The 19,226-nt window shown below is 43.1% G+C and overlaps 1 protein-coding gene across 1 annotated transcript in view; it reads left to right on the top strand.

The window, feature by feature from the left end:
- The window catches only part of CACNA1C (calcium voltage-gated channel subunit alpha1 C), an 806,686-nt gene that overhangs the window by 603,200 nt on the left and 184,260 nt on the right, over nucleotides 1-19,226 (top strand). The window contains exons 9-10 of the mRNA XM_007937025.2: nucleotides 5,915-6,005; nucleotides 18,007-18,033. Coding sequence (XP_007935216.1) covers nucleotides 5,915-6,005; nucleotides 18,007-18,033 — 118 coding nt within the window. The remainder of the gene's footprint in view (nucleotides 1-5,914; nucleotides 6,006-18,006; nucleotides 18,034-19,226) is intronic.

Below are 19,226 nucleotides of genomic sequence, written 5' to 3'. Positions count from 1 at the left end.
CTGTTAGACAATAACTGTGTACCTCCCTTGAGGCATAGAAATAGTCCTACAAAGCACCGTTCAAGCCAGAGTGGCCACCAAAATAGATAGTGTGGGGATAGAAGACCTTAATTCCGGGATATGATCAGATGTTAGCAAGAGTCTGTATGTACACCTCAGTGTAACCATTGGTGATATTACTAAACATGCAGATTGTTACCCATCACTTGCAATGGTGTTTTTTAGTTACTTTTATGATATAATCATGGGAGCTCTGGCAGCATAGTGCTGAAGGCACTTGACTGCTAACCAGAAGGCTGGCGGTTCAAACCCACCAGCCACTCCTCAGAAGGAAAGTTGGGCAATCTACTTTCATAGTGATACTACCTTGGCAACCCAAGGAGGGGTCGCTATGAATCGGGTCTGACTTGACAGCACATAACAACAACAACAACAACATGATATAATCTCATCTTCTTTTGAAATCTCAGCAGAAGCCAAGGAACGGGAGGGCCCAAAGACCCATATTTGACCCCACAGTATTGGTTAACAGTAGTTAGCTTCCTCTCTAGCATCTTTGCTCCTGAATCCATTCAATAAAGCACATTTTGTACTACACAAGGTGTGTTACTCCTGACAGCGTCTTCAGATGAGCAGACAGTCATGTTTCACTTTTGAGAACATCGGGTGAGTTGCCTTTAGAGAAAAGGTACACTAGGGCACCTAGGTTCTTGGCCATCTTTCTGCTTTAGTTTCCAACCAACTCTGCAGCCAAAATAAGGGTTGGGCTTTCCGTCTCAGCCATTTATAATTCTGAAACTCTCAACAGTTTAGGCACTCAGTTTCCAAGAAGAAAGTCAAATCCATATCTCTAGGGCAATACATTTCTCAAAGACTCAGCTAATGAGACTGCCATCTAATTCCTTAGTAATAAGAACACAAATTCCATCTCCACCTGCTTCATTTCCTCAACTGATAGGTGTTTATGGGATAAACTATCACAAATTAACAGGAGCTCTGGTAGCATAGTGGCTAAGACACTTGCCTGCTAACCAGACGGCTGGTGGTTCAAACCCACCAGCCACTCCTCGGAAGGAAGGTTGGGCAATCCTACTTCCGTAGTGATACTGCCTCGGAAACCCAAGGAGGGGTCGCTATGAGTCGGGGCCGACTCGACGGCACATAACAACAACAAATATGTTAATATACTACTCCTATCAGGTGAGATATCTTCATTTCATCAAGGAACCCTTAGATATATGACTTGGCCCAAAAGAGTGGATCTAATGGAGATCACTTTCAGCCATCAAGGGAGATTATTTAAATGCTCTTCAAATCACATTCCATGTGGGTGGCTGCCAGCTCTGCCCACATGAAAGGCTTGCCCCAGTCAAATTCAGTTATGAATTAAATTTCCATGTTTTTATCAAGCACTGTTGTTTTTATAGTTATTATACAGTTATTTCTGAAATCAAACAAGATAGGCCAATATTGGATAATGGGACAAAATCTGGATGGTGCTTCTTTATAAAAGGTCTCAGTGTTCTGGGCTCTCCATCACTAGTGCAAGAGTTCGCACAGAATATCACATGAGCAGGCAGAATCTTGGTGACTGGCAGCCTCATGTTTACTCCTTTACACACTCAAGTAAAAGACCACTCATTCTAAATTGAGACATAGCTTTCTTTAGAAGGATAACTTAAATCAAGTCATTAATGTCAGCTCTTAATTCTCAGTGTTTGTTTTTTGTTTTTTTGTTTTTTTCATATAGGATTTTTAAGAAGTGAAAAAAAAAATATGCTATGGTTATGAAGTTTCTGTTTATTCAAAGCTTTGTATTTTAAAGATGAGTGTGGTTTGGGACATGGCCCTCTACAAAAGTTAAAAATAAGACTGACCCTTCTCTATTGTGAACCAGACTTCAGAACTCTCACTGACAGGCAATGTTCAAGAAAATTCATTGAACATGATCTCAGTCTCGGGGCAAGAGGATGAGATAAATAAGCATCTACAACTTGGTTTGACCTTCCCCTTATGCCCTTTCCCAGAATTGATGGGGCCACCTGCCCATTCATCCTCAGGGCACTTTCTCTCCATCATGAGTTCTAGCAGATTCCCCACTCCCATACACAGCTGCTCCTCGCTAACAAGTTGTGACCCTTCTTCACTCATCACTCATCCCCAGCACTCTCCTAGTGTCCTGACAGAGGTACACTTCGTGTTAGTTCTATTACATGATTTTGACATCCACAACTTCAAGTCCATTGCAGATTATAGAACTTCCCCTCTTCCCCTTGTAGTAATTAGTAGCCTTACACTCTCAATATGAAGCCCTGGTGGCACGAGCTTAAATGCTTTGCTGCTAAGCAGAAGGTTGGCACTTGAAATCCACGTGGCAGCTCCGCAAGAGAAAAGGCCTGGCAATCTGCTCTTACAAAGATTACCACCTAGAAAACCCTATGGGGCAGTTCTAATCTGTCCTATAGGGTCCTATGAGTTGGGATTGACTTAAGGGCACACAACAACAGTCATATTCTCACTAACACCCTTCTCTTCAGCTACAGTGCAAATCCAACAAAAGCTTATAGAATTTTTTTCCCTTATATATAAACTTCCTGAAAAGGCCACCCACTGTCAAGCAATGTAACAAGTTTGTTGCCCATTTAAACAGATTAAAAGATACGTTAATATTTTGGATGTGATCAAGCCTGAGGCACTTGATGAGTCTTTACTGAATAGAATTAACAAGTTATTGGTCAAAGCATCAAGTAGATCAATAGGTTGCTTTTCCACCTCCAAGTGACATCATCTGTTTGTATGTGATGAAAGAATCCTTGATTGGAAGTTTTACAGTATTGTCCCATGTGTGGAAAATATCAGGTTGCCTGGCCACTGAGTCATGGTGAAGAGGGACATCAAGATTACAGTCTGATTTTGGCATTTATCCCGTTTAAACTTCTAATGGAGCACCTCCCTAAATAGGCATCAGGGGGAGAGGTGGCTCCCTCCCAAGTAGACTGCACCTCAAAATTGCTAAGTAGATAAACCAGTATAGACAGAAGCCTCTGCTGGAGTGGTTCCTTCTCCCAGGATTCATCATCTCTTTTATGTTGTTAATTCAATGTGGTTTGGGGTTTTGGTTCTGTTTTGTTATGTTTTCTTATATGTTTTTGGTTTATTGCTTTTAAAAAATTGTTTGGTTTATTTTCGGAGATGAAAACGGATGTTCAATGTGAAAGCTCAGTTCCTTGTTTCTTTCTTTTGCCCGTGGCTGACTGCATGCTCTCTATTGATGTCTTGTTCCTGGTTCTTGACACTGACCATCTTGTCTGTGAAAGGAGGCACTCCGGCGGGCTTGCTTGATAAGAAGAAAGGGAAGTTTTCTTGGTTTAGTCACTCCACAGAAACCCATGGTAATGTTCCCCTATGCTCTGTGTGTGTAAATGTATGTTCGTACACACCAGACTGGATGGGAGGGTGTTTCTCTTGATGGTTTGTGATGCGGTGGTCATGTGTGTGTACACATGAATGTATGTGTATGTGTTTGTGTGTATGTGTACGTTTTGTGAGGGGGATGGTAACCTGTCCCACTCAAAGCTACTGTCTTACAATCTCTTCATATGGAGAAAGTCAGCTGACCTTGACAAGCAACTGCAGTGGTTCCCTTGGATAGTGCTGGCCAAGAGTGACATCACTGTAATGCAAACGTGGTACTGTTTTAGCTTGTGCCTTGATCTCAAAGATGATATGGTTATCCCTGATGCCCTGGCTTCTAATTTGGTGGCCTTTCCAAGCCTAACACCACCACCCTCACACTACTCTACTAGCATGTAAGACTCTCTGGGAGCAGAGTGTCACAAAAGCAGATAGTTTTTTTGGTTTTTGGTTTTTTTTTTTTCTGCTCAGCCCTTCAAACAACAGTGCCTGGAGAGTTAAGGAAATCTTAGGTCAGAAATAGCTGGAGATAGTTGGGTTGAAAGACTGAAGGCTCTTCAACTTTTAAGACTTCTTCCTTTTTGTGAATGGAGCAAGGAACCCTGGCCAGCTCTGAAGGTCTGTCTTTCCAGGCCCCAGTGCTGAAACCATTGTCTCTCTTGCCAACTCCTGCAGAGTTTGGACTGTAACATGAGGGTAAATGTTTTAAAATTCTACACTACCATTTTGCTACTCACTACCTTCCTATGATACCCCTGGAGCCTCATTCAGCTTTCATAATTTTGTCCTGGTATAGAGTAGGGAATTGGTCAACACTGAAGCAGTCAAGATGAGCGTGATGCAGGGGCCCATGACATTTGTGCTGTAGTCCTACGTGATCTGGGGCATCACAGCCCTTCTCTAGGCCTCCCTTTCCTCTTCTGTGAGATGAGGGGGGCACGTTAGAGCTGAATAATTTCTGATGTTCCATCCAGCTCTAAACTTCTTTGAAATGTTGTCTAGATTTCTTTTTACCCAAGCTTACTAAAAAGGAGTACTAGGTTGGAGAAGTTTCTCCTACATTTCAGTCAATCATATGGTAAGTTCTGGGATTTCCATTTGTATCTTCCATGTCCTTGAAAGGAGTCTTTTCTCACCCACTTATCTAAAAGAAAAGAAATAGGAAAATCGTGTCCATCAACATTATTCATATAACCAGCAAAGCCTTTCCTTGGCTGTAGCAACCCTGGGACTTGTCCCCTGATGCCATATCACCTGTCACCACACCCTTGCTAGTTGTAGGTTCTATGGCTGCTGAGGGCCAGTGATTTTCTAACCTCATGAGGAGTTCTGTTCTGGAGAGAAAACTGAACCAAGATGGATGATAGAGTGACCATTCTAAAGAACAGGGCTTGGCAAAACTCAGCAGCTTTGCAAAACTTGTGTCACATTAGAAGGGCAATAGAAGGTTATGAAGAAGAAGAAGGATTCTCTTGAGTTAAATTTTTCTTTAGAAGAAGAACAAATAATGAAAGAAATGACTTCTTATTAGCCACCAAGCTGAGTTCCAAGCTACAGAACTCCCACTGCTCTGGAAATCCAACCCCCTACTGTCTTGGAAAGAGACAGAATAGGGAAGGGAAAAGCTGGCTCTAGTGGAGTTAGATGATTTATATTCCAAGTCACCCTTGAATTATCACAGGAGTGCCAAGATTGCTTACCAATCTTCAATGTGGAGGAATATCTCTGCAGGCTTTACTCAGGCCACATAGAAATTTAATTTTGTGGCTTACACACTTACTGTTCCTCCATCCTTGGTGTTTTCAGTTTGACACTTAGTGCATGCTTCTGGTAAAGGGCATTCACTTTAAACTCTATTTCATGTGGATTCCTAGATGGGAGAGAATCAGGACCCAGCACATACTACAGGAAAAGGGACCAGTCCTCCAAATCCACCTGGTAGTTGACATAGGCACCAACGGTGCCCTTTCCACAAAACAACTGAACCCTAAGTTTGGGGATCGAGCCCCTTAGAGTTGGTGGATGGAAAGAAAGAAGAAAAATCAAATATTTTCACAAAAGCTTCTCTTTTTATGACTAGCAATGGATGCAAATGAAAAAGTTTCCAGAGTTGTAAGATGCATCCACTTCCTAGCTTCATAAGACATAGAGTGGAGGGTAGAAAAAAGGAGCCAATGGTCAGTTTTTCAGGATAACTCTGATCTTATCACCAGATGTTCTCTCACATTCCCACTAGTTTACAATGTCCTTGGCAGTGAAACTTACCTTGGACAAGTAACAGGCATGAGTCAAGGAAATCCCCAAACCTGGCCAGAGCAAGTTCAAGGCCTCAACTTGCTCACAGCCGCAGCCCCTCCCCCAGCCAAGAGATGCTGCCCAGGCTCTCCTCCTGTCGGGCAGCACTCAGCCATGGTATTGTGTGTGTTGCAAACTAACTTTCTTCTATTCTTTTTTTCTCCCTGCCCACAATGCCTCATTCTTCATCCTTTGACTCTTGCAGTGAGCATGCCCACAAGTGAGACAGAGTCTGTCAACACTGAAAACGTGGCTGGAGGTGACATCGAGGGAGAAAACTGCGGGGCCAGGCTGGCGTGAGTAGGCACGGTGAACTCAGGGGACTAGGGCTTTTCCTGGGGTGCAGGCAGGGAAGCTGCATCTTGAAGTCAAACAGCTCCTCCTCAGTTGGAGGGCCAGAGAATGAGGGAGCAGCAAGAAACAGAAACCTCAGATAGTGACCTGTATGGAGTTAAAGGGCCTCAGAATTGAGTATGGCCCCTAGGTATGGGGGTGAGCCTCCAATTCAGCATTGCTGTGAGGGTCTGACTCTTAAATTTTGAGCCCCTGCTAACCTAAAGTTTCGAGTCCAGCCAGAGGTACCTCAAAAGAAGGACCTAGAGATCTACTTCCAAAAAATGAACCATTGAAACCCTTTGGGCATACTTCTACTCTGACACACATGAGATCACCATGATTCAGAGTCCATTCAATGGCAGCTAGTTTTGCTTCATCATATTGAAGCTACAGTGTGGGGAAGGAGCTTTTACGTCTCTTTCGTCCCAGCTCCTTTAATCCTCTCTCTTGAGAGATGGCTAGGTTAGTTCCCTAGTTCCTGCTGGCCACTCTTTCCACTCTGATACATGCAATCTGGGAGAAAAGTACCCAGGTAAGAGAACATACTGAGAAAATGATAAACATGTTGCTTCTTATTTGCAATCTAAGTTAACCGTTAAGAGTTCTGGTAGCATAGTGCCTAAGGCAGTTGACTGGTAACCAGAAGGCTGGTGGTTCAAACCCACCAGCCACTCCTCGGAAGGAAGGTTGGGCAATCTACTTCTGTAGTGATACCACCTCAGAAACCCAAGGAGGGGTTGCTATGAGTCAGGGCCGACTCCATGGTACATAACAACAATAAGTTAACCATTTAAGAAAAGGAAACAGACATGCCTGAAATGCAAACTTGAGTTAATTAAAAAAAAAAAAAAAACTTACCTGTGCTTATCCTGGACTTCATCCAGTCACCTCCTCCAGCATAAACCTGTGTGTAGATGTCCACATGTACCTGTTCCCTGTGTCAAATCCCAAACCCTGACTTTGGCCTGGGATTGGAGGAGAAGCCAGGTGTCAATAGGAACTATTCATTCAGAGAGTATTACAGTCACCCTCTTAGTTCAATCTTAAAACTGGAAACGAGTAGTTCCTGTGGAGTACCCTTGTTTTGCTCCCCTCCCCCCCCAAAAAAATGATTTAATTGCTGAAAATAAGTAGACTGCTGGTTTCATTACCAGCATCCCAGAAAGCAGATCGACCTTGAGTATTAGGTCTCCTAGAGCATTCAGGTTCCACTTTGGAAAGTCTCCAATTGGGGTATGAGGTCTACAGTCTCACCCTAGTCACTGAAAGGACATGCAATCAAAAAGCTCTGAGTAGGACCTGTCCCAACTAAAATCAGTTTCTAAATTGTTTCATTAGGGGAATAGTGTCTTATTTTACCCTTCCTCTTAAAATGGTTCAATGATTTGGGCAAACCCCAACCCAAAAAGATAAGCCATAGGAAGGTCTGGACGTATGTGATGCCAGGCTCAAGAATGGTCTCCAAGCCAAAGGAGAAAAGAAAACAAGGCTTAGGAATAGATCAGCTTTTGCAACTTCCATTTCCAAGGTACCCGGGGCTTCAGTATCACTCACTCTGACAGTGGCACCAGGGAGTCTGCACTGCAGATTTCTCTGCATTGTTGGAAAGCAATTATTGTCAAAATGTTGCTAAAATACGGTGCTAATTATATTTTTAAGCACCAGTCCAAGGCTTTTTCCTCTTCTCTTCTTTTGGAATCATACAAAACAAGCTTTTGAGTTTCTGAAAGTGGGCCCAAGACAGAAACACTAAGGAAAGGAATACAAGAAGCCTTCAAAGTCCATCAGTTCTAGGCCTTTGTGTTGTCTTATCACCAAGAAGGGGACTGGAGAGAAGAAGATAGAGGACCCTGCAACTCTAGTTTTCAAGCACAGCCCAAGTGGTAGACCAGGAGGGCCTGAGAAGCTAGTACCAGGAAGTCACTTGAGAGTGCATTCAGGAAAGTAGAAGGCTCTGTTGGAAAGAAAACATGATGATCCCCCACAGAGAAAAGCTGGAATCTCTAGCGTATCTGTTATTTCCTTGGGAGGCTGCACTCTGCCAGCTTAGAGGAGCTCTGTAGAAAATGTCCCTGTATTTGTTATTGTTCTGCTTACCTAGTGCCACTCTGACAAGAAATATACCACAAATGGGATGGCCTTAACAAACAGGAGTTTATTCTTACAATTTGGAGGCTTTAAGTCCAAGTTCACGTGCCAGGCTCTAGGGACTGGGCGAAAGCCCCTCAACCTTGGGGTTCAGATCTGCCTCCTGCTCCCAGCCCGCTGGAGCTAGAGGCATTTCTTCACTCAGACAGCTGCTGGCTGCTGAGGCTGAGAAGCCCCAAGTTTTACAAGTAAAAAGGCACAGTCCCGATGTTACCAAACCACACGGCAGGCCATTACTTTAAGTACATTGTAAGGTCGGCAGAGCATGGCAAGCTGCTAAGCAATGACACAGCTACATGCAGGGTTCAAGTGTGCCATAAGCTGGAGACCATTCCCAAAGCTGCTTGTATACGGGAAGCAGACCACATACCCAAAGCATCTACTCAGCTGCTTGTGGTAGATTCCATCATGGAGCTGATTGCCAGTCTCATCATGGGGAATAACTGCCACCAGCTGCCCAGCCACTCAACCAGGCCCAGCCAAGTTGACACAAAAACATAACTACCACAGTTATCCCCATGAATATCCACATTTCTGCATCTGCTCTGTGCACGAAATACGCAAACCTAGATGAAGATAGTTTCTGGATGGGGGAAGGGAAGAGATGAAATGGGCAAGGGAAGTGATGAAGAAGAGGGACCCATCAAAGTTTGAAGATGGAAATGGTGCTGTAAATAAGTTGGAAGTGGGACCCAATTTGAGAAGATTGGACCTACAGGTATGATGTAGATATCTAGACATCAGGATATGGAAGGCTGAGGCTCATCTCTAAACAGGGATAGAGACACATGTCTGAGGTTATCAGTATAAAAACTATCAATGAAGTCGTAGGACAAGGATTGGTCACGACAAGTAGACAAAGAGTTAAAGGGTAGTTGAAAACCAGCAGGAACACTATCCTAAAGGTGTGGGGGGGATTTTAAGATACAGCTGTTTACTTGTTGTGGTTGTTGTTAAGTGCCGTCGAGTCGTTTCCGACCCATAGCGACCCCATGCACAGCAGAACGAAACACTGCCCGATCCCACGCCAGCCCCACAATCCCTGCTATACTTGAGCCCATCATCGCAGCCACTGTACATTCATTCAATAGTATGCCAAGCTTAGTGCTAGCAGTAAAGACAATTGACACCATATCATTGGAGCTTGCAATCTAGTGCAGAAGTGGCACTGAACAGGTGATTACAAATTGGGGTGAGTGTTAAGGAAAATAATGTAATGTGAGGTTCATAGTAGAGGTCAGGAATAGCTGCTTTGAAGAATTTAAGTCTAAGCTGAGAAGTGAAAGGTGAACATAAATTATTGACGTAAAGAGCAGTGGAAAACATCCCAAAAGAAGCAATAGTGTGGACCACCACCCTTGAGTGAAAGAACTGAGAGAAGGCTATTGTGGCTAGAGCTGTGCATGAGGGGAGAGTGGGCAACATGAGCTTAGAGATTGGGAAAGGCCTGGTGGACCCCTAAACAGTTTAGGTCTTTATTGTAAGAGTGTGAGAAATTGTGGAAGGGCTTTAAGCATGTGGGACAGACAGAAGAGATTGATATGGTTAGTCTGCACTCCTGAAACATCACTTCAGTGTTAGGAGAGGGTAGCAGAGAGGCCAGTAGGGAAACAGACACAGAAATGAAGCAGCATTAGCAGTTACCCCAGATGTGAGATGGTGGTCTGGGCTGGGGTCATGATAGTGAAGATGGAAAGAAGTGGATAGGTTATTTGTGTGCCCTGAAGGCATACTCTATAGGAATTGAGGATATGCTGATTGTAAGAGTTGGATCTCAGTGAGGGAATGGGGGGAAATGAGTCAGCATATGACATTCACTAAAAAGTTAGACCATGGAAAGAGAAGAAAATTGGATAGTATAAGGAGGAGGCAGCAATGATTAAGTAGAGGGTTGTTTTCCAACATAATAAAGATGAAGGCCATGAAAAAGCCAGCAACGTGAGAGAGACTAAAGAAGCTGGAGAGGAAGTGAGTGAGTTTAGGAAGAAACTGCCTCAGGAGAGGGGAAGACTGATTTCAAGGATACAGCTTAAGGCATTTGCTTTATACTGGGAGAAAGAGTTCATTTACCTCTGGGACTAAGTAGAAGATGTAAAAAGAGACCTGGTTTCAGGTGTCCTGGGTCTAGTCTCAGGCATCACCGGCCAGCCATGTGACCTTGGCCAAAGCACTTCTACTCTGATTCTCAGTCTTTTCCTCTGAGAAATGGAAATGTTGGACTCATCATTGGCTTTAATGTGCTCTCAGTACAGCCCTGGGGTCCTGAGGACAACCTGAAGGGGCTACTATAGAAGGGGGACCATTTTAATCTCTTTTATATGTTGGACTTCCATTTGAGATTTCATATGAATAAAGAACCCTACAACTTTAAAAATTATAAACCATAGTTCCAGGTGATATCTAAGGGTGATTCCATCTCTCAAAGCCTATATATAGTTCTATGAAGAATACAGCCTCAGAAACAAGCTTCGATGAAGAGGGTCAATGATGGGACTCATAGAAAATGATCTCAGTCATGTCATCACAGAAAATGAGGGTCAGGTGTCACAGGAACTTGAAGGACAGCATAGAAGATTCAAACTAGTGAGTCAGTGAGAGGTCACTAAAAGATAGCTGTGCAGGGCCAAAGCCACTGGAAACTGACATCGTAAATGTGGAGTCAGCCTTACAGAATAATTTGACATATTTTTTGGCAGACTCTGTAGCCTGGAAGCACTAAAACTAGACAGTGGTGTGAATGAGGGTGGGAGTTTAGCCAAGCAGGCCCAGCAGAAGGCCCAGGCTGTGTGGGAATGTGCATGAGGTTGAGGGCACTGCTGCCATGACTGTGGGCCAATCTGAGAGCTACAAGTCAAGGCTGTTGTTAGCCTGGAGTCTTCAAAGAGGGTGAGTGATTGGGAGAATCTGGTGAGGGCATGGACTAGGTTCAGGAAAAGAGCAGGAGGGATAATAGACAAGAAAACTCTGGTCAAAAATGTGGATCATTGAGTTCAGCACTCAGTAGTTGAAGCAATACTATATGATGGCAAGGTCCAGGACTTGGAGCTCCTAGTAATAATGGCTGTGAGTAGTAATGAAGTCGTGAAGTTAAGGAGGCTGACTCAGACATGCTGTCAACGTGGATGGTGAATAATTGACTGCAGGGCTATCTGACTTATATTAAAGGCTAATTTTGGACAACTTAGGGAAATACTATTTCACACAGCAGGTAGTAAATGTGTATGGTGCTCATTACAGTAAGAAGTGGGTAGAAACTGAAAATATAAATAGTTCCCAAGAAGTTCAAATACTTGTCAAATAATGGCAAATAAAAATTGAGTGACTAAGTGAAACCAAAGAGAGTTTGGGGTTAGTTTCTAATTTTGAACTTTCATATAAGAGAAGAAAACCATGGTCTCCCAGACTTTATTCTGATCAGAAAAAGTATCCTGTATTGAATGAACTTCAGGTCCAATCCAATGGAGCTGCTTTGATGATCTTGTGTATTAGTTACTTTCTCAATGCTCTTCTCTAATAATCCACTTAAAACACTAGACAGGTGACTTCCGGCAAGATGGAGGAATAGGCAGACAAGCTACACAGACCCTCTTCAACAAAGAAAAGAGAAACCAATTGACAGAGATACAGAAGATAATCCTGGAGCCCTGAGCTTTGAAAGGAAGTATACAGAAGTAGATTAGGCACCAACTAGTAGAAAAACTTGAATGAAAACAGTGAGTACAGAGATGGTCAGAGCAGTGGACTGTTAGCTACTCTGACAGGTCCGATAGCCTGAATATTTCCAAGTGGTACTAGGACCTGAGAATTGACCTGAAGATCAGCCCTGGTCACCAAGAGCTGCAGGGACGACTGCACTGGTGGCCTTTATGACTAGGAAGGGAAAAAGTAAGGAGGGAGACGACCTGAGCTGTGGACTTTCCACTATCGGGAGGGTGTAGCCACTTTGCATGTTTACAAGCAGTGGCCATTTTGGATATTTAAAGTGACCGAGGGTGCTTGTTGTTGTTGTTGTTGTTATGTGCCATCGAGTCGGACCCGACTCATTGTGACCCCTCCTTGGGTTTCAGAGGCAGTATCACTATGGAAGTAGATTGCCCCCATCTTCCTTCCAAGGAGTGGCTGGTGGGTTTGAACCGTCAGCCTTCTGGTTAGCAGTCAAGTGCCTTAGGCCCTATGCTATCAGAGCTCCCAACCAAGGGTGCAGCTACTTTAAATCTTTACAAGTGGTGGCCATTTTGGATTTTAAAATGACAGCCTTCTCATTCAGATTTCAGGAACCTAAGAATAGGCTCCATTTGCCAAGGATGGCAGGAATATATGGGAGGCTGACAATGGGAAAGGAGATGTGATGAGTGTATAAGTGCAGCCAACTAGCTAATAGAGGAGCACAGCACAGTACCCTGCTTACGCAGATAACATACAAAGAAAACAAAAATCATGGACAAGTCACTCCAACACACAATCACCAATTAAATGTGAACACAAAAATGTCATGATGTCTCAGAGACAACAGAGCATCACAGTACACACAAAGAAGCAAGATAAAGCAGGAGAAACAAGGGACCAGGATACAGACCCAAAACACATCCCTGAGGAAGACGAAGGATTGGAACTCCCTGAGAAGGAATTCAAAAGAATTAGGTATCTTTGACGAATTGAGAGACAGATCAAGGAAAACACTGACAAAATTGGAGAAAACCCTAGAACAATTTCAAAAGACAATACAAGAACAAAATGACAAAATAAATGAAAAACTAGAAATGATGTAAAATCTACACATAGAAATTCAGAAGATTAATACTAAATTTTCAGAAATAAGACATTGAGTGGGCAAAGGAATAGAACTGAATCAATAGAAGACAGAATTAGAGAAATTGAAGGCAAATACCTCAGTACTTGTTTAGAAAGCAATCAATCAGAAAAAAGATCAAAACAAAATAAAGAAAGCCTAAGGTTCTTGTGGGTTACCATCTAAAGCAATAACCTACATGTAATCGGAATTCCAGAACAGGAAGAGACAAATAAAACCACAGAGAAAATAATCAATTTTTTGGAAGAGAATTTTCCTGGTATGATGAAAGATGAGAATATATCCATTCAAGAAGTCCAACAAACCCCAAAGAGGATAGACCCCAAAAGAAAAACACCAACACATATCATCATCATCAAACTCACCTAAACCAAAGACAAACAAAGAATCCTGAAGCAGCACAGGAAAAATGAAAAGTTACCTAGAAGGGGCGACCAGTAAGACTAACCTCGGATTTCTCAGCTGGAACCATGCAAGTAAGAAGACAATGGTATGGTATGTGTAACACCCTGAAAGAGAAAAAATTCCAACCAAGAATTATGTACCCAGCAAAACTGTCCCTCAAATGTGATGGTGAAATTAGGACATTTCCAGATAAGCAGAAATTAAGGGAATTTGTTAAAACCAGACCAACCTTATAAGAGATGCTAAAGGGAACCCTTTAGACATAGAAGCAACAATAGCAAACAACAACTGACCATTAACTCACTGGTGACATAACCCAGAAACCAACTCAGCTATGGAAGTATCCAAAGTACAAAGTAGATTGCCCAGTCTACCTCCTAAGGAGTGGCTGGTGGGTTGGAACCGCTGGCCTTCTGGTTAGCAGTCACATGCCTTAGGTACTATGCCACAAAGCTCCTTAAGGAAGCCTGAGACATCAATTGACAAATGAGGACCACTACAAACCAAAAAGAGGGAAAAAATTAAGTAGTTGCAGAACTTCTAAATGGTAGGGAAGTCAAGACAACTACAACATAGAATGGACTGTTCTAAACTTGGGAAGAAAATTATAAATCACAGGGTAACCTCAAAGAAAAATGATAAACCTTCACATCAAAATAAAAAAGAAGACCAACATAAATATTTAGCAAATACTAAAACAATAGCAATGAAGGAAGTGATAACACGATTCATAAACAAAACAAGCTCAGAAGAGAAAATTTTAAATGGAACAAAGAAATTGACACCACTTAACAAAAATGACAGCAACAAATTGATATTTGCCAATAATTACATATCTGGCAAGGGACTTACCTCTCAGATTTATAGAAAACTCCAGTGCCTCAACACCAAAGGAATTAACAATCCAATTGAAAAATAGGCAGAAGACATGAATAGACACTTCACCAAGGAGGGTATTCAGGTGGCCAGCTAATACATGAAGAGATGCTCACGATCACTGGCCATCAGAGAGATGCAAATCAAAACAATAATGAGATACCATCTGACCTCAGCATTAATGGCAAAGTTCAACGAGACAGATAGTAACAAATGCTGGCAAGGATGTGGAGAGATTGGGACTCTCATACCCTGCTGGTGGGACTGTGAAGTGATACAACCACTATGGAAAGCAGTATGGCAATTCCTTAGAAAGCTGGAATTGGAGATATCATTTGACCCAGCAATCCCATTACTAAGTATATATCCTAGAGAGGTGAGAACCAGGACAGGAATAGATATATGCAGACTATGTTCATCGTGGGAGCTCTGGTGGTGTAGTGCCTAAGGCATTTGACTGCTAACCAGAAGGCTAGAGGTTCAAACCCACCAGCCACTTCTCGAAAGGAAGGTTGGGCAATCTATTTCCATAGTAATACCGCCTCGGAAACCCAAGGAAGTGTCGCTATGAGTCGGATCTGACTCGATGGCAGTGAGTTTGGGGTTTTGTTTTGTTTTGTTTTGTTTTTTATGTTCATCGCAGCACTGTTTACAATAGCAAAAACATGAAAACAACCTACGTGCCCATCAGTGGAAGAGTGGATGACCAAACTATGGTACATACACACAATAGAAAGCTATACAGCACTAAAGAATAATGTAGAGTCTGCAAAACACCTCATAACGTGGATGAACTTGGAGGACATTATGCTGGGTGAAATAAGTCAATCACAAAAGGACAAATATAGTGTTAGTTAGTTGTTGTGGAGGGTCATGGAAAGGTTTATATATGGAGGGAAATTTTCTTTGCTGGTTGCCATGGGTAGGAAGAGAAGGGAGGGAACACTTGGAAAAAAAATGCATTGACCCATGTCACTTTAGTTTTGTGTATTTCACTGTACATAAATGATATTTCAATAAATGCATTAAAAAAACTAGGCAGGAATTGTGCTCTCACTAGAATAATAATGATGGATAAAGCCAAGAAACTTTCTGAACAAGCTGTGCATACACCATTGAGGTTTGGAGAAGCTGGAGGTCTCTACTGTTCTGAGGACTGTTTGGAGTCAGAGGCAGCTTAAAAAACAGTAAAAGGAAACATTTGCCATAGAAGAAGCAAGCTTGTATAAATTCCATTTTAGGAGTGGAGTGAGGCCATGATTCCAAGACACCCACGTGCTCCCTAGATGGCTTACACGGTGAGGCAGACCAACTTCCCAAGCACTGAGCAGACGGTCACCTCCCAGGAGGCGAAGGGCTGCCTAGAAGAGTGTCCCTCTGTTTCCCCGGTGGGGTCCTGCAGTTGACTTTCACCTTGATTATGGGAGTCCAGAAGAATCGAGGTATTCACACTTCACGAAGAGTTCCAACCCCAGCTCTCCAAGGACCTGGGGTTTTCCTTAGTGTTCAGACAAACGCCATATGAGCAATACCCTCTCCCTTCTTAAGGATTATGGTGGTTAACATTTCTGTTGATTACTTATAAATTATGATCTTTTAAAAGATTTGCCAGTCTTTAAAAGGGATGAATGTTTCAGAGCCAGCGAGCCTAAAGTCAGATTCATGATCCTCTGGGAACAACAGCAAAATCAGTTTGCAAGTATGCTGTCCATGGTTATACACCAGGACTATAACTGGAAAAGAAGGTCCTGCTCCATTCCCTCCTGCTCACAATGTGCCAGAAGGCTAAGACAAGACACATATTCAAAGACCAAGCTTAAACTGGGACCTCATTTCAAACAATCACCCCCAGCTTGATTCTTCCCTGGGCTCACATTCCAGAAGCCATTTCCATGGGCAAACTGAACACTCAGACTTAGGTTTCCCATATGGGAACCCCACTTTTGCTTGAAGCTAACCCATCTGGAGTGAGAGACAGCCTTACAGGGGAGAGCACGTGGTCTGAATAGAAGGGCAGGCCCAGAGAGGGTCACTGAAAAAATTCTGAGAGGAGGCCAGGGTCAATGCCAGGCTTTGGAGACGGACTCCCATGGCTGAAGGCTACAGTCATCTGCTTTGCTTATGTGTAACAGCAAGGAGGGGCAAGCCTGGGGAAGGTCCCGAGCTCAGCATGGCCCTGCTGGAGAGGAGGGCACCCCGGATTCCCCATCACCCAATTAGCAGCTGGAAAACATTTGTTTCCCCTATTAAACTGTGGCTCTAAATAAAAATCCTGCCCTTGGCTCCCAGTCCCCCTCCCACTCTCTTTGTTAACTTGTGATTAAATCCTCCAGCCCTAGCAGGCAGGCTTTGGGGTGGGAAAAGGTTATTAGCTAACGGTTCAGAGCAGTAAAGGCACTTGGCTCAGATCCTCAGTGCCCCAGAGATATAATTATCTCATGCACGATGGCTTTGCCACCTGTCACATCTTCTGGTTTAGTTTTTTAAAAAAATAAAAAATAACGAGAAGGGTTTTCTTGCTGTGCGACCAGCTTACTTGAGCAGAGCTGGGACCACACCGGCTGGCAGCAGTCGCTTTCTGAACTCCCCCCTCCTGTTTTCTCTCCGCATCTCTCCTTGTTGCTCTGCCTCTGTCTCCATTCCCTTCTTCATCTGTAACTTGCATGCTATGTCTTTCTGCTCCATCTGAGCATTGTTGCTCCACCTGACATCTCCCTAAGGGTTGCTCCCTTCTGTTAGTACCAATGCCTTTTCTGATGTGTTGCCTTCAAATCTTTTAGTGGGTCAAGGACTTACATTCTCTCTCTCTCTCTCTCTCTCTCTCTCTCTCTCTCTGGCTCACTCTCCCCTCCTCCACACTTCTCTTTTACAATCTCACTTTCTGACTCTTTTCTCCAGCCTCCTTCCTGCCTCCTTCCAGCCTCACCTAGACTCTTTCCTATATAAATTAGGTAGTCCCAAGGCTTCCTTGAAGGTTCTTGTTTCACAGGAACCTTCCCTTTCCACACAGTGACCTTCAAGACAGCCACGACCATATCTATTCTGCATTTCTGCCCAGAAGTCCCCTAGGTCTTGGGCTGTACATGCCTGGCAAAATCCTGGGCAGCTTCTCAGACTCCACAGCTATTTCTTTAGGCCCAGTTTGCAGCTCTTGGGCCAGGATAGTAGTGGCCTAGAGAGGCCATCTGGCTCCTCCTGCCTTCTCTTTACTTCATACCCCAGCTTAGGCTGAGCTCCTGTGCAGACAGCAGTGGGATCTATGTGACATGCTTCTGCCTGTGATTTTTCTGCTGGTGAGATGCTCTCATCTTCAGGAGATGCCTTCTTTCCGTCTTTGTCTTTTCTCAGTGACCAACCAAGATGCAGCTCTTCCCAGCATCCTTCTTAACATGACCTTATAGAATTTGCTGGGTAGACCCTGATCATCTGAGAACAACACCATGCTGCCCCTCTCCAAGGAGAGTTGACACTTAGATGATAATAGATTCATAGACTTACCCACTGGTCCAGTTCTCTGCTTCTACATTCAAACACACAAGCCTGCCAAGAGATGCCGATGAGTAGTATTCTATGCAAGGTTATACTAGTACCCATCACACATCCTTTCAGTGCCCATATATAGTTACCAAGGAACATCAAACTTCTCTGAAATTGTTGACTATGTTTTAAATGGAAGAAGATGTGTGTATGTCATCTGGTAATATTTCTTTCTTCTCTTTCAGCCACCGGATCTCCAAATCAAAGTTCAGGTGAGTGAGATGCACGTCGTCCTTCATTCCTTCCATACCCAGCTCTATCCTCAGCTACTCTTATGGGTGGTCCAAAGTAATATCTACCAGTTGGGGATTGGGAGTAGAGTAGGAGGTGTCCTTCAAAGAGGATAACTATTTTTCTTTTTGTGTGGCTGTCAAAAATTCGGAATTGTTAAGATTGATGAATGATGAACAACATGATGAATATAATTAATATCCCTTAATTGTACATGTGAAGGTGGTTGAAATTATAATTGTTTCGTTACATATATATTTACCACAGTTTAATACAATAATGATATTAAGAGCCTCAAGGAGTCAGATAGGGAAATAATTCAATTTGTTAAATTATCTGTGACTGTCAGTCCTTTTGGCAGCATCATCTCTAGAAGGTTATGAGACCAAGTGTGTCTCCCTCCTTTATAAGATGAAATCCAGCTAAAATCAACATGAAGTGAATACTTGTTACCTGCTTTGTGTTTATGGAGCACTGAGATAGGAACTTTGAGTATTATGGAAAGCACATTAAGATACGACCATGCTGTGCTTCAGAACCTTCCACACAGGACCCCATGGTCTTCAGTCGCCAGTCTGACTTTGCACCCTCACCTCCTCCATACCCCTTCACATACTCTTTGGTCCAACCACATGAAACTTCTTATCATTACCTGGGTATTCCTTGTCTTCTCATACACTGAAACCTTTTTTATGGAAACTTTCTTCCACCTGAATCACCACGTCCCCATGTCTTCATCTAAAGAACTTGGATTTTTGTTTAAGAACTGCCTCAGATGATGCTGCATCTATGATGACTTCTGCAAACTCTCCAGGGGGAGTTACTCCCCTCCTTCATTCTGTAGTGCATTATTTATAACTCTATTGCAGTACGTACTAAACCGCATTCTAATTATTGCTTATAGGTCTGTTTGTTCCACTAGTTTATCCATGCCCCCAGTGGTAGGCACCACAGAGGTTTTTACAGAGAGTCTAGCTAAGTTCCTGTCCAGTGATTGGCTCTCCATACATGAATGCTGAATGAATGAATGGTATGGGTAGTACTGTTGTAAATTTACTCCCATTGAGCTTTTACAGGCCAAATAATTTTGCTTGATTATATTTCATAATCAATCTAATCTTGCTTCTCTAGACTCACCCTGCTATGTAGCAAGAGAATTTAAAAAAAAAAAAAA

The sequence above is a fragment of the Orycteropus afer genome, unplaced genomic scaffold, assembly GCF_000298275.1.
Source record: "Orycteropus afer afer isolate SDZICR_OR568_19922 unplaced genomic scaffold, OryAfe1.0 scaffold00040, whole genome shotgun sequence".
Classification (NCBI taxonomy): domain Eukaryota; kingdom Metazoa; phylum Chordata; class Mammalia; order Tubulidentata; family Orycteropodidae; genus Orycteropus; species Orycteropus afer.
Note: the sequence above shows the minus strand (reverse complement) of the source record. Positions and strands in the feature narration are given on the sequence as shown.